This window comes from Camelus ferus, chromosome 8, assembly GCF_009834535.1.
Source record: "Camelus ferus isolate YT-003-E chromosome 8, BCGSAC_Cfer_1.0, whole genome shotgun sequence".
In the NCBI taxonomy this organism is placed as follows: Eukaryota; Metazoa; Chordata; class Mammalia; order Artiodactyla; family Camelidae; genus Camelus; species Camelus ferus.
Genome location: NC_045703.1, coordinates 10,904,921 through 10,919,359, shown reverse-complemented (window position 1 = coordinate 10,919,359; position 14,439 = coordinate 10,904,921). Strand labels below are relative to the sequence as shown.

At 35.9% G+C, this 14,439-nt stretch overlaps 1 protein-coding gene across 5 annotated transcripts in view; it reads left to right on the top strand.

Annotated features, from left to right (window-relative positions):
* ADGRB3 (adhesion G protein-coupled receptor B3) overlaps positions 1-14,439 on the top strand; it is a 685,483-nt gene that overhangs the window by 368,631 nt on the left and 302,413 nt on the right. For all 5 annotated transcript variants that reach the window (XM_032484465.1, XM_032484463.1, XM_032484464.1 and 2 more), the window contains 2 exons: positions 5,532-5,681; positions 6,520-6,595. In XM_032484465.1, the coding sequence (XP_032340356.1) occupies positions 5,532-5,681; positions 6,520-6,595 (226 nt within the window). The remainder of the gene's footprint in view (positions 1-5,531; positions 5,682-6,519; positions 6,596-14,439) is intronic.

Genomic DNA, 14,439 nt, shown 5'->3' with positions numbered 1-14,439 from the left:
AGTGGGAGTTGCTGCATTAAGCATTTAGGTTATGGCTTAAGAAGCGTGCTTTTCTGTGCAGTCTGGGCCATGGCTGCAAAAGAAATACTGAATTTGTCATTCATGATGGAGTCATTTCCCTTTTCAATGGAGACAATAGATTTTTTTTTAATTGAGTTATAGTCAGTTTACAATGTTGTGTCAACTTCTGGTGTACCGCACAATTCTTCAGTCATACATGAATATATATATATATATATATATATATATATATATATATATATATATATATATTCTTTTTCACCATGAGCTACTACAAGATCTTGACTATATTTGCCTGTGCTATACAGTATACACTTGTTTATCTATTCTACATATGCATGTCAGTATCTACAAATCTTGAACTCCCAGTATGTCCCTTCCTACCCACCTCTCCTCTGGCAACCACAAGTTTGTATTCTATGTCTGTGAGTCTATCTCTGTTTTATATTTAAGTTATTTTTCTTCTTCTTCCTTTTTTTTTTTAAGATTCCAAATATGAGTCATATCATATGGTATTTTTCTTTCTCTTTTTGGCTAACTTCACTTAGAATGACATTCTCCAGGAACATCCATGTTGCTGCAAATGGCATTATGTTGTCATTTTTATGGCTGAATAGTATTCCATTGTATAAATATACCATACCTTCTTTATCCAGTCATCTGTTGATGGACATTTAGACTGTTTCCATGTCTTGGCTATTGTAAATAGTGCTGCTATGAACATTGGGGTGCAGGTGTCTTTTTGAAGTAGGGTTCCCTCTGGATATATGCCCAGGAGGCAATAGATTTTAACCTGACTGACCTAGCCAGTCAGCCCTTTCCTTCTGGCAGAATCTATCAGGAAAAAGGAAGGAGGGAGGGAAGGAAGAATGATAATGAGTGAAAAGGAACCCTCATTCACTGCCTAGGTGATGCATTAAAGCATTAAAAGATGAGCTCTGTTTATTTTAAGTGCAATTCCTGCTTTTGGTAGTCTGAATATATTCAACATTAAGTTTTTAAACCATTTTTTTCTGAAAGTATAGTCAGTTTATAATGTGTCAATTTCTGGTGTACAGCATCATGTTTCAGTCATGCATATGCATACATAGATTCCTTTTCATATTCTTTTTCATTATAGGTTACTACAAGATATTGCATATAATTCCCTGTGCTATGCAGGAGAAACTTGTTTATTTTATATACAGTAATGTGTATCTGAAAATCTCTAACTCCCAATTTGTCCCTTCCCACCCCGTTTCCCCCCTGGTGACCACAAGTTTGTTTTCTTTGTCTGTGAGTCTTGTTTCTGTTTTATAAATAAGTTCATTTGTGTCTTTTTTTAGATTCTACATATAAGTGATATCATACTCAACATTAAGTTTTGACTATGTAATCTCATGCCTAAGGTCACTGAAGGACAACCCAAAAAGGGTGTTTGATGCAAAAGTCAAATGCTTTATCAAAACATGGAACTTCCAATGAGGTAGTTCCCTGGGAAGTCATTATGAGAAAACCCCAGTGTTAACAGCTAACACTGATGTAGGACCCCCATGCTCTGGGTACTGTTCTAGGCGCCCGACTCTTACTTCTTGACATATAGTAACTTATTTCATCTTCCAGCATCCCAATGAGGTAGATAATGTTATTGTTCCCATGGTACGGAGGAGAAAATTGAGGCACAGAGAGGTTAGGCAGTTTGCCTAGTGTCACACGACCTACAAGATGAACATGGAATGAATCTTCTAAAAGGAGCCTTTTGAGGATGTTTAGGGATGCTAATCACAAGTACGTGAAATATCAGCAGTGAACTGGGACTGGCCCTAAAACACTAGGACATCATAACTAGCCTAGCATATCAAGGATTTGAATCCAGGGCCCAGATACAGGGTCTGCACTTCTGCCCCTTTGGTCAACTACCACCTTCCTCTGCTGGTCCTCCTTTGCCCACCGTGCGCATTTCTGCGTCATTCATCTGTGCGCTTTTGCTCTCTAGTGTTTTCCTTCCTGAAGCCTTACGTGCTTTTCTTTCTATGGTGCAAATGGTGCATCAAATGAACTAGCTTCAGCTTGTAGTGAACCATTCACATGACAAAGATGAGTAAGATACAATCCCCATCACCCAGGACCTCAGCCAGTCAGGACAAAGGGCTAAAACCTCATGATCTTCCTCAAGAACTAGTTAGAAGCCTCACTTTGTTTTGATGAACCAAAAGAGAACTCAGGGATTCCAAAAAAAAACAAAACAAAAACAAAACAATGGCTCATGTGTTTTTTAAACCCATTTGCAAAAATTCCCTTAAGCTTTCTGATGAGCAAAAATCTATACGCAACCTGAATCCTTGGAGAGCTTGGCCAATGACAGACGTGATGCTCTCAGGGGATTTTATGCTGCATTTCCAAATTCACAATGAAAGCATTAAAAATGCAAAATGAAAGTGCAGCTGGTTTTGCTCCAAGGTTTATCCGTGATGAGTCACCTATTTTTATTGCATAAGAAATCAAATCTAGTGTTGTAATGAAAACACGACACAGTGAATTCAGGGTAGTTCCTGGAGCATTCATGATGTGCCTGTTTGTTCAGGGACGCTGTGTCCTTTGAGGTTTCTTCTAAGCACTACAATCTTCGCTAAGAAAGGCACTTTCTGAATTTTTGAGGAAAGATGCTCTATCATCTAAACACCCACAATGGCTTGTTTTAATGCAGCAGTTGTTGCAGAAGCTGAGTGTGGAGATTGTGCCCTCATGCTTTGCATTCACACCCCTTCATCCAGACTGGAGACAGTCGTACAGTAGACATACTTTGAGGTCTTCATTTTTAATCTTAGCTCATGGGGATTCATGTAGCATCAGAGCTACCTAGTTCCCAAAAGACTTACTGTACCTAAGTTTTACCTTAGAGTCTGGATAAACTCAGTGAAGAAGGGAAAAGGATTGAGGACTGGATTGGCCCTACTGTCTGGTACAGGGACCGGAAGAAGGAGAAAAAGTCATTTTTAATTGTTTTTGCTGTATGGAAATAGGTTTTCTTGTTAATCACTGGAAGGTCGTGAAGAATTACAGTGTCACCTTAGGAATCTTCTAAGTAGGTTTAAGGTAAAAATGTCCAACTTTAAATACTGCATATTTTAAAGAACATGTATGCTGACAGTTTGAAGACTAGCATTTGAATCTCAGCAGTCTATGAAGACATATGCCTTTTTATAATGTATTTATTGAAAATACCACCTTACTTTATGAACTATATTTCCACTAAAATCAATGAGTTGATGTTTGTTTTTATACATCAATGCTCAAAACTGCAATTTTTAAAAAATGTTTTATTGACGTGTAGTTGATTTACAATGTTAGTTTCAGGTGTTCAGCAAAGTGATTCAGTTATACATATACATACATATATATATTTTTTCTTTTCAGATTCTTTTCTGTTATATATTATTACAAGAAACTGAATATAGTTCCCTGTAGGTCCTTGTTGTTTATCTATTTTATACACAGTAACGTGTGTCAAGACTGCAATTTAAAGGACTTCTTGCACAAATTAAATAGTGGTCCTAACTGATGTTTATATTCCTTTTGTCTGCACTATGTTCAAAAGTCAATCGAATCTATGCAGTCATAATTTAACACCCAGTGTACCTCCAGGTGAAAAATGAGCGCATTTCATAAAGTGAGATGAATGTATGTATAACTATCATTTTTATATTTAAGGTTGTTGTGTTAGACCAGCACTTTAGGATAAAGTGATATATAATTGGTACAGAATATGCTTCTTCCATTTGTTATTTCTTCCTTGTGTTTGTTTATTTGCTTTTTAAAAATTTTCTCTCCAATCTATATAGAAACAGAGAGATTATCAGATCTCAAGGTCCATCAGTTCATCTCTTGTTTGTCTTCCTTTATAATAGAAGCCAGAAGTCAGAAAAACCTTCATTGCTTTCTATCACTTTTTAGAGCAGAGAGGTGAAATAAATTTCCTCTATGCATCAAGACGACCAAAGTTAGAGTCAGGGAATTTTGGAAGCAGATGATCTGTTTTTGCATATTGAATAAAGCTTGCAGGATTCTTTAAAAACTGTGCTGCCAATTCACTGATCTGTCCAGCTGTATGTAATGAAGGCTTTGGACCCTTTAGGACATGTGAACTGGGTTATTTATGGACAAGAGATGAGAAACTGTTTGAATGATAAAAGAAACTAAAATAGTTAAGAGATGTTATCCTAAAATAGCATTTAACATCTGTAACAATTTATGTGCTACCAGCACCCTCTTTCCTTCAACATTTAGTTACAAAATCCTTTCTGAAGCTTCTTATGGCGAATCACAGGCCAGATGAAATTCTATCCTGTGCTGATAATGGATGTGTGTCATAGCCTGAAAGAACTTTAATAGAGTCGTACGTAACCAATTTAATTGGCATCTAAGCCAGCAGTGTGGTCATATATTTATACAACTAATATCTTTAAGTTTTTAATTTTCGCCCTCACTTAATTTAAGTTACGAGTTTCTTTAGAATGGAATCCACCGATGAGAAGCGTAATGGTTTCTTACTTCAGCTTTCCTATTGTGACACCTTTGAGTTTTCTCATTATCTTTCTGGTTCCATCTCCCACGGGACACCTGAAACGTTCATGTGGAACAAGTGTGGACCTGTGTAAAAGTTATACAAATTACATGTCTTAATTGAAAACGTATATAGTCAGTAAATACTTCAGTGTCTACTATCATTAGTTTTGTTATACGTACCTCTATGCATGTGTGCAAGAATATATATAGTTATAAAATAAAAAATATACTCAGGAATTACCAAACGTATCATTCATTAATTTTCTCAATATATTTTATAATACTTATTGTGAGTAAAGACAGAATTCTCCATTCACATCTATACGTTCATTACTTTCAATTGTGGGTGTACATTTTAAGAATTATTTGTTATTCCTATTCTGTTTGCTAAATATTTCTGCATATTATATTGGCCCTGTGGTTACGATGTTATTGGTGCTTCATTATTTGAATGCTGACAGCTCTGTCTCCCAGAGCAATATGAGTCTGTTTTTTTATGTCTTCGTAGTGCTCCATCTAATCCATGAAACTGTGTTCCAAAGGCACTGTTCAGATGTAAGTGCAGAAAACTTGTTCTGAGGATAAAGTTCAGATTTAAATGAACACTTTGGTCTATGAATCAGGAGTGTTCATCAAAGTGCTTTAACAGAAAATACAGTGTCAGCTTCTAACAAATGGAACAGAGGCCGACCATGGGCAACCAATATGGCCGCTTAGCATGCCCACCAGCCTGTTGATCATCACTGTGTGATTCCTGCTGAAAGCAACAGAAACCAAATTCATAAGAAAAGCAACCAGCCACCTTAATGAATATCACCTAATAATAAGAAATACATCTGTTTTACATCTCTGATAAATAGAATTTTAACTAGAAATTTGATTTTGAATGTACTGCAATGTTTAACTTGATCAGTTCTGGTAACACAGAAAGATTTTAGCCAACATTGTTTCTTCTTTGTTAATAGTGGCTAGCATTCAGAAACTTCCTGCAGCCTCTGTTCTAACGGACATCAACTTCCCAATGAAAGGCCGGAAGGGGATGGTGGACTGGGCCAGAAACTCTGAAGACAGGGTAGTCATTCCAAAAAGCATCTTCACTCCGGTGTCATCAAAAGGTAAATGCGTGAAATAATTTAAGCCTTGAACAAAAAAAATTATCAGTTCAGTTCATAATATACTAGGTATAAAATACTTCCATATGCTACATGATTTAGGAAAAAAAGTCTGGCATCAGGATTCTAAACTCATTTTGTACGTATGGAAAATTTATTTGGTCTTTAAATCTGAATGTACTTGAGGAAAGGATCTATTAAAATGGAGAGAGAAATGCAAGTGCAAATTTTAGACCTGAGCTTGACACGTTCAGATTTCAGCGCTGATAATCTTATCCCAGCGCAAAGCACGGGGCCTTGTATTTTAAGTTTAGGTATTGAAATGGGTCGCCTGGTCCGTTTCATGCAAAGTGATTGTTATTTCGGCCTCACATTTTTTTTTTAAGTTTTAGTATATAAAAACACATCTAAGAAAAAATGAAGTTTCAAGAACATCTTTAGCAGCCTCTAAAATTTAATGGCTATTTTCAGTAGTGACATAGCGGTCTTAATTCTTAGCTTGGAGATTTTGACATTTTAACCGAGAACTCCAAAGGAGAATTGGTTCTCTCTCCACATCATTGGGAATTTAAACTTTTTAGCTGCATCTGAAGCAGCGTCTTGTCTCAGCCTGAAGGAAGTTTCCTTCATGACACAAAACCACTGAGAACACAGCTGTCTGAACCTGCAGTTAACGTGCGCAGCGTGAGCTCACTTGCCCAGCGTGGTTAGTAAGGCATTTCTTCTACTTGGCTTCGCATCGGCAAAGACTGGGATCCCCTTGTAATTAGGAGATTAAAGTTTTATAAGACGGTATTGTTCTTGCTGTTACGCTAATATTTTTAAATTTTATTCTTTCTAGAATTAGACGAATCATCGGTCTTTGTTCTCGGAGCAGTCCTGTACAAAAACTTAGATCTAATTTTGCCCACTCTGAGGTAAGCTACCAAGTAATAAGCAGTTGTGATCTTTGTAAATTCTTCCAAAAATGTGATTATAGCTCATTCTCTGAAAATAGTCAAACAAGCTTTGGTAGTAATACAAAGGGCTTTTTCTTAAAATGAAATGGAAAATACCAATTTAATGAACAGCTTATTAGCATATTGTGCATTTCAAAACAACTAGAAAAGACAATTTTGGTCTCTGATTATAGCCCTGTAATTCTTTTTGTGACTAATCACGATTTGCCTTAAGACCAAGGGAAAAAAAAAATTAAGAGAAAGAAAACCTTAAAGCTTGACAATAGAATGGGTCATTTTAAAATTAATCTGTCTTCTCGCTTTATTTGTACTTAATGGTACTGTTCATGAACATTCCATGAAATTAAAGGAGTGTCACGATGACTGGGAATGCACGGTTTTGTTCTTCATTTGCACAAGAGCTCAATTGGCTTCTAAATAAATATTCAATTACAGTTACATTAAGAAAAAAAGCTGTTGTTCAATTAGAGGACTAATTTCGGGAGAAATCCATTGATTTCGTTCCTCCCAGACATTAAAAGCAACAATTACACATAGTGATTCTACCAGCATCAATTTATTTGCTCCCATGTCTTAACTGCTTTACCAGCTCTCCCAGAAAACAGGATTGACGTCTCTCTGGATGGCACTGTTGTCACTCTTGGGGACTTGTTTCCTCCACACCACCTCACTGTGGAGGGCTGAGCCAAAGCTGTGTTTTAGTTAGACACAGTCACACAACAGTGGGCGCTTGGTCACACCTTCACGAATAAAGCTTCAAGGTTTTCGGGAGGAGAGACTGCGAATGCTGTGCGCTGTTATACCAGGGGCATAACAAGCGGTCTCATCAATAAAAACAACTAGAGTTCAGTCCAGCAGAAAAAGGCATCACAAGGAAGCAACAACATCTGCAGTGACTACTCATGATTGTTTCGAGAAAATCTTTTCATGTGCTGCGCATTATTAATGCAGTTGGTGACTCAGCCTTTGGACCATAGAGAACAACTATGGGAAGCCTAGTTTTCTTTACCTCCCTTCCTTGCTAGATGGAATTTGGGCTTTCTGAGGTTGAATAGGTTTGTGTTTGGTTTTGTTCTATGAAAATACATTTTCAAAGCTCGTAAGGTTACTCTCCAATTAAAACACACTGATAGGTACAGTGACAGCTAAAATGGATCAGAGAAGAAACTTACGGTTACTGGGAGATAAAGGAGGTGGGAAGGGATCAGTTAGGAATTCAAAATTTCGACCTCCTGGGGAGTGATGGAAATGTGAGCTATCTTGACTGTGGTGGTGGTTTCACTGGTGTAGACATCTATCAAAATTTATCAAATAGTACATCTGAAATATGTGTAGTTTACTGTACAGGAATTATACCACAATAAAAGTGTTTAAATGGGAAATAATATGGATTTATAAGGGGAAATGATATAGCTCAGTGATAGCGTATGTGCTTTGGCCTGACCATGGTCTTGGGTTCAATCCCCAGTACCACCACTTAAAATAAATAAATACATGAATAAACCTAAGTACCTCCCCCTTCAGTAATAATAATAATAATAATAATGAAATTTTAAAATGATAATAACAAATAAAATTGATTTATAGTTATGGCCTCTAGCTCTGTGTATGACGTTCATTTGAGGAGAAATGTGCTAAAAGTAAAATTACCCAGATACTCAAAGTCAGCCCCTTATTTCAACAGGGAGTTCATTTGCAAGAATTCTAGACGAGGCACTGACTCAAAATCAGCTGATCTGGGATTTAATTTCAACTTAATATAACAAGAACTTTATAAACCTGTCCAGTCAGTCAGTCATCCTCTGCCTTCATGTCATCTTCCAAATAGAAGCACCTTTATGTGCAATATTCCTTCTGTTTGCTGCAGAGGGATATAGGAAATGCAAACAAAATAGTCACAGAAAATGCTTTGAATTGTGAACTAGTCTCCCTGCTATATGTTTAACAGAGTTGCATTATGATTAATCTTATTTTGAAGATTGTTCTCACTTACACAAGGTGAAGTCAAGTTATTCCGAGTTTCATAAATTTATACTGTCAGAGGAATTGGAAATTTATCTCAGATTTCACCCTTTTGTGAAAAAAAAAAAAAGATATTTCAACATTTTTAAAATTGTGGCAGAGGCACTGGCCACTTGTGGGTGGATTTGTGATAACATCATGAGTGATTTAATGGATAAAGCAGGGAAAAGTCCAGAGCAGCCACTCCCCTAACATTCCCTGTGACACAAACAGGTCCAGTTTGGCCTTTGGGCAAGTCAGTGACTTTTTTTTTCAATTGAAGTATAATTGATTTACAGTGTTGTGTTAATTTATGGTGTACAACATAGTGATTGAGGATATATGTATATTCCTTTCCATATTCTTTTTTGTTATGGGTCATTACAAGAGATTGACCTATATTGACCTTGTGCTATACAGTAGGACTTTGTTGTTTATCTATTTTATATATAGTAGTGTGTTTCTGCAAATCCTGAACTCCCAATTTATCCCTCTAGTCCCCTTTGCCCTGCTGGTAACCATAAGTTTGTTTTCTATGTCTGTTTGTCTGTCTCTGTTTTGCAAATAAGGTCATCTGGTTCTTTTTTTTTTTTTGATTCCACATATAAGTGATATCATATGGTATTTTTCTTTCTCTTTCTGGCTGACTTCACTTAGTTTGACAATATCCAGGTCCATCCACATTGCTGCAAATGGCATTCTTTTATTCTTCTTTATGGCTGAGTAGTATTCCTCAAGTAGTATTAACTTTTTATATGTTAATCATGGGTTGAACTGAAAAGTTCTTTTTAACTTTGAAAATTCCCTGTCTTTATTGTTGTAAAGCAGTAGGATTTTAGAGTGTTGAAATATTATTCTTTATCAGGAAGTTCTTAAAACCCTTGTATAAGATTATGAATATACCAATGGGGTATACTAGTGGTAGAGCACATGCATAGCATGCACAAAGTCCTGGGTTCAATCCCCAGTACCTCTGGTTAAATAAATAAATAATACATAAATATGCTTAATTAACCCCCCAAAAAATAACAACAAAAAAGACTATGAATATACCTACTCATATTTTCTATGTATAAAGGGATTAGGTAAGTGACTCTAGGGAAACAATATGCACATTTAGAGTCACTAGAAATAATGACAATATACTGCTCAGCAGGAAGTGTTTGTTGAAGCACTTTGAAAGGTGAAATATTAGCAGTACCTTTCATTTCCTTTTATTTCAGATTATAAAGTAATATAACCGTAAGCAATCTCAGCTTGCTTTTTTATCTTCTTTCCAAAAATTTGTTCCGGAAAGTTTAGCGAGTAGAATAAGCCTTTCAAAGGACAAGGGTGATGTCTTTGTTTCAGAGTCACTCAACAGACTTTCAATAAGCAACACCCCTCCTAACTGAACTATCTCAATTCTCTTAAATCTCCTCTATCCTCAAAACACCTAGAATAGTACAGTAAACAATAGAGGTTCGAGAAATGTTTATTAGAATAATACGTTGTCTTATCTGATACAATACTCTATATAAGCCATTTTTAAAAAGGGGGTACATAGAAGTTTAGTGCGTATAGTATAAAAATATTTTAGAAACAGAGGAATAAAATACATATTTTTTTGTTTTGCTGTATAAATTTGACTGCATTTATGGAACCCATAGTAGAAAAGGAAATATCTTCTTATTCAACATGAAAAAATATGAGAATTCACTCTATATGTTTGGTTATTATTTACCAAAATTTCATGACACAGTTTCCTCTGTGATCATTTTACTAATAATTATCTGTTGACCATTTTGGAGACAGGTTTCCTACACACCAAGTAATGTTAGGCTTGCTCTTAAGTTTCTAGAAATTTTATATTTTGATACAATTATTTTTAAAACAATACTCTGCATAATTTTCCCTCATGGACACCAAGAAGGAGAACTTGACATAATGTTTTGAGTAGGTATCATTTAGAAATTTTTCCTTTTTACAAAGACAGAAATAACTTTGCATGTAGACTCTTATTTAAATATTCTTTTTCTTCTTTTGCCCTAATCTGGGTTCAACTATTCTTCAAGCTGCAATTTTAATTTTACTGTTGGATTGTCTTTCCTTTTACAATTAAATAGATTCAAATTGTCCCTTCACCTGAAGGAATTTACTCTACTCAAGTCCAAACTAAATAAGGGCTATTCTCAGCCTCCCAACTGTATTCTTCACAATAATGTCTTACAGTTGAAATGCACAGAGTCCGTGGATATTAGTCCTGCAAGCCCTTTAAAGGTTAGTGCCATCCAGAACTCTGATTCTACACACAAGAGAACTGAATTCCTTATTATTATTATTATCCCACCCAAGATTCCAAGATTACGTGTTCAGTAAGGGACTGGGTTCTAATCCAACTCAAGTCTTCAGTCCTCCAAAATCAGGACTTGTCCACTGTCTTGCTGCCTCTGTGGTGCTACTGTCAATTCCTTTATGCAGTACCAACCATAGACTTCTCTATTCCTGTGAATACTCATCCATCTTCTGTAAAAGTCTCAAAAGGCCCAGGAGGAGGTGGCCGTGTGTGGGAGGCTCAAGACGGGGTCAACTTGGTGGCCTCAGGCCAGGCTGTTGACACCAAGGCCTGAGGCTGTCGCTTCAGCACTTTTGCGGCTGATAGATGCTGGCCAGCCAAGGCCGGGTGGGTGATCTTTAGGGGAAGTGAGGCCACCCACACAGGCCCCATTCATATTAGGAAAACAATAACCACCCACGGCCTGGTGAGGTCTTAAACTGCTGGTGAGGATCTAAACTGTAGTGCCTTTTAGTGGGGTAATTTAGTGGTACCAAGAGGCTTTAAAAATGCACTGTCGTTGATACAGCAGTGCCATTTCTAAGGATTTATCTTACAGAAATCGTCTCTAAAAACAATTGTATATCCAAGCATACATTCAAGCCAAAGAGTTCAAGAAACAGTTGTAATCAGTTCATATTCTGATTCATTTCATAAAGTCAGGTTCCAGTTTTATAGGAAAATCACAGTACTTTTGAGTATGGGAGCAAGGTGTAGTTTTCCTGGTCTTATGGAAGATGTAGTCCTGAGAAAGAAAGAAATAAAAGAGAGAAAGAGAGGGAGGGAGGGAAAGATGAAAAGAAAAGAGAAAAGAAAGGAAAGGAAAGGAAGAGAAGAGAAAAGAAAAGAGAAAGAAAGAAGGCACATTAATATAGCTATTAGTATGCAAGATATTATAGAGGATCTAATTAAAATTATATGCAAACTACCCTATAGTAATAAAAAGCCAGGAAAAATACATGTGAACAAAAAACCCCCGCTGTTCTCATAAGCCAGTAGCAGTAGCATTAAAACTAGCTTTTAGAAAGGAAAAAAAAATCGATGATGCAACATCACATGAATTTGCTGTCAAGTGACCAACTTAATAACAGATAAATAATGCTAATTTTTTTTCATTAAATATGGAAATGCAGCCCATTTGAGCTCCTACTGTAGGAATTAAAAACAAACAGGAACAGCAATTAAACTAAACATTATGGGAAATCATAGAAAAACGAACACATTATCTCTTTTATGCTAGTATGTCCTGAAGGCAAGCCCCCTGGGGTACTGAGTCCTCAAGAGAGCGTGTTCTTCAGTTTGAGGAGCTGGGCTTTGATCCTTGCCTCTTCGTTCTGAGTTTGGAACGGAATATTGTGGCTTTGTGATACTCCGTATCTCTCTATAATGTCCTATGCTGAGGACAGTAGAAATTAAAATTAACCATGTGGATAACAAATTTGCATGTCTAATACTATAAAATATTGTAATATTACATAGTCAATAAAATTACTAATAAATTTTTTTCACAAAAATCTGAGTTCAATTTGACCTTACTGTGTGAAAGTAATTTGCATCCCTGATCACTTAGCTTCACTGTGGCTCTAGGTGTCACATCCCTTAGCAAATCTAAGTTGAAATTCTGTTTAGTGTTCAAAGTTCTAAGTTAGCTCAACCCTACAGTTTTTTTTTGAGTCAATGTATTTAGATTAATGATTTTGATGAAGTCCTCAGTTCCTGGAATATATGAAATCATCTGTTTTGTTTGGGCTTTATTTAACTGGGAGGCTAAAACAATTTTGAAAACTCTCAGATTGGAAGGTACATGTGCTGTAATTTAAAAAATACAAGCTAGAGTAATTTTAATAATTTTTATCAAACCATTAGCATCTTTTTACTGTACCTTAGTCTGCCTACATTTTCTTTGCACAATTAGTTCCACAGTTCCCTCCACTGACACTTGTTCTGTAATGTTGCATTGCATTTTCTTTTTAATGTGGTGAAAAACACATAACATGAAATTTACCATCTCTAGAACTTTCTCACCTTGCAAAACTGAAACTCTATATTCTTTGAATGACAATATCCCTTTCACTTCCTCTACTCAGCTCCTGGAAACCAACATTCTGCTGTTTCTAAAAAATTTGACTTATGTTAGATGCCTGATATAAGTGGAAATATGCAATAGTTGTCTCTCTGTTACTGGCTTATTGCACGTGGCGTAATGTTCTCAAAGGTCACCCATGTTATACCATACGACAGAATTTCCTTTTTCTTTAAGGCTGGATAATAATCCATTTTCTGTATATCCCTTATTTTCTTTATCCATTCATCTGTCAATGGACATTTAGGTTGCTTCCACCTCTTGGCAATTTTGAATATTGCTGCAATGAACATGAGTGAGCAAATACCTTCTTGAAATCCTGTTTTCACTTTTTTGGGATATATACCTAGAAATGGAATTTCTAGATCGTATGGTAATTCTATTTGTAATTTTTTCTATAGCAGCTACACCATTTTAGATTGATTATAGTAATTGATCTTTTTCATGTGTTGTTGAATTTGATTTTGTATTTTGTTTAGAATTTTTGCATCAATATTCATCAAGGATATTGCCCTGTGGTTTTCATTTCTTGTGCTGTCTTTGTCTGATTTTGGTATCAGGGTAATGCTGGCCTTATAAAATGAACTTGGAAGTTTTACCTCCTCTTTAATACTTTGGAAGAGTTTGAGAAGAATCAGTGTTAATTCTTCTTTACATGTTCAGTGGAATTCTTCAGGGAAGCCATTGGGTCCTGGGCTTTTCTTTGCTGGGAGGTTTTGATTATTGATTCAATGTCCTTACTTGTTATAGGTCTGTTTAGATTTTTCAACTTCTACATGAATCAGTCTTGGCAGGTTGTACGTTTATAGGAATTTATCTACTTCTACATTATTCAGGTTGTTGGCATATAATTGTTCATAGCACTTTCCTATGATCCTTTTAATTTCTGTGACATCAGTTGCAATGCCCCCTCTTCATTCCTGATTTTTATTGAGTTTTATTTCTTTTTTAATTAGTTACTCTAGCTAAGTATTTGTCAATTGTTTTTTTCAAACAACCAATGCTTAGTTTGGCTGATGTTCTCTCTGTGTTTCTATTCTCTATCTCATTTATCTCCACACTAATCTTTGTCATTTCCTTCCTTCCGCTAACTATGGATTTGTTCTTACTCTGGTTCCTTGAAGTGTGAAGTTAGGTGGTGGCTGATTTGAGATCTTCTTTAAAAGGAGGCATTTCCCCTACCTATTTTTTGTCTTAGTACTGCTTTTGCTACATTTCACCAGTTTTGGTATGTTGTGTTTTCATTTTTATTAGTGTCAAGATATTTTCTAATTTCCCTCATGATCTCCTTTTTAACCCACTGATTGTTTAATTTCCACATATTTGTGAGCTTCCAGTTCTCCTTTTGGCTTTGATTCTCAGTTTCATTCCATTATGGTTGGAAAAGGTACTTAGTATGATTTC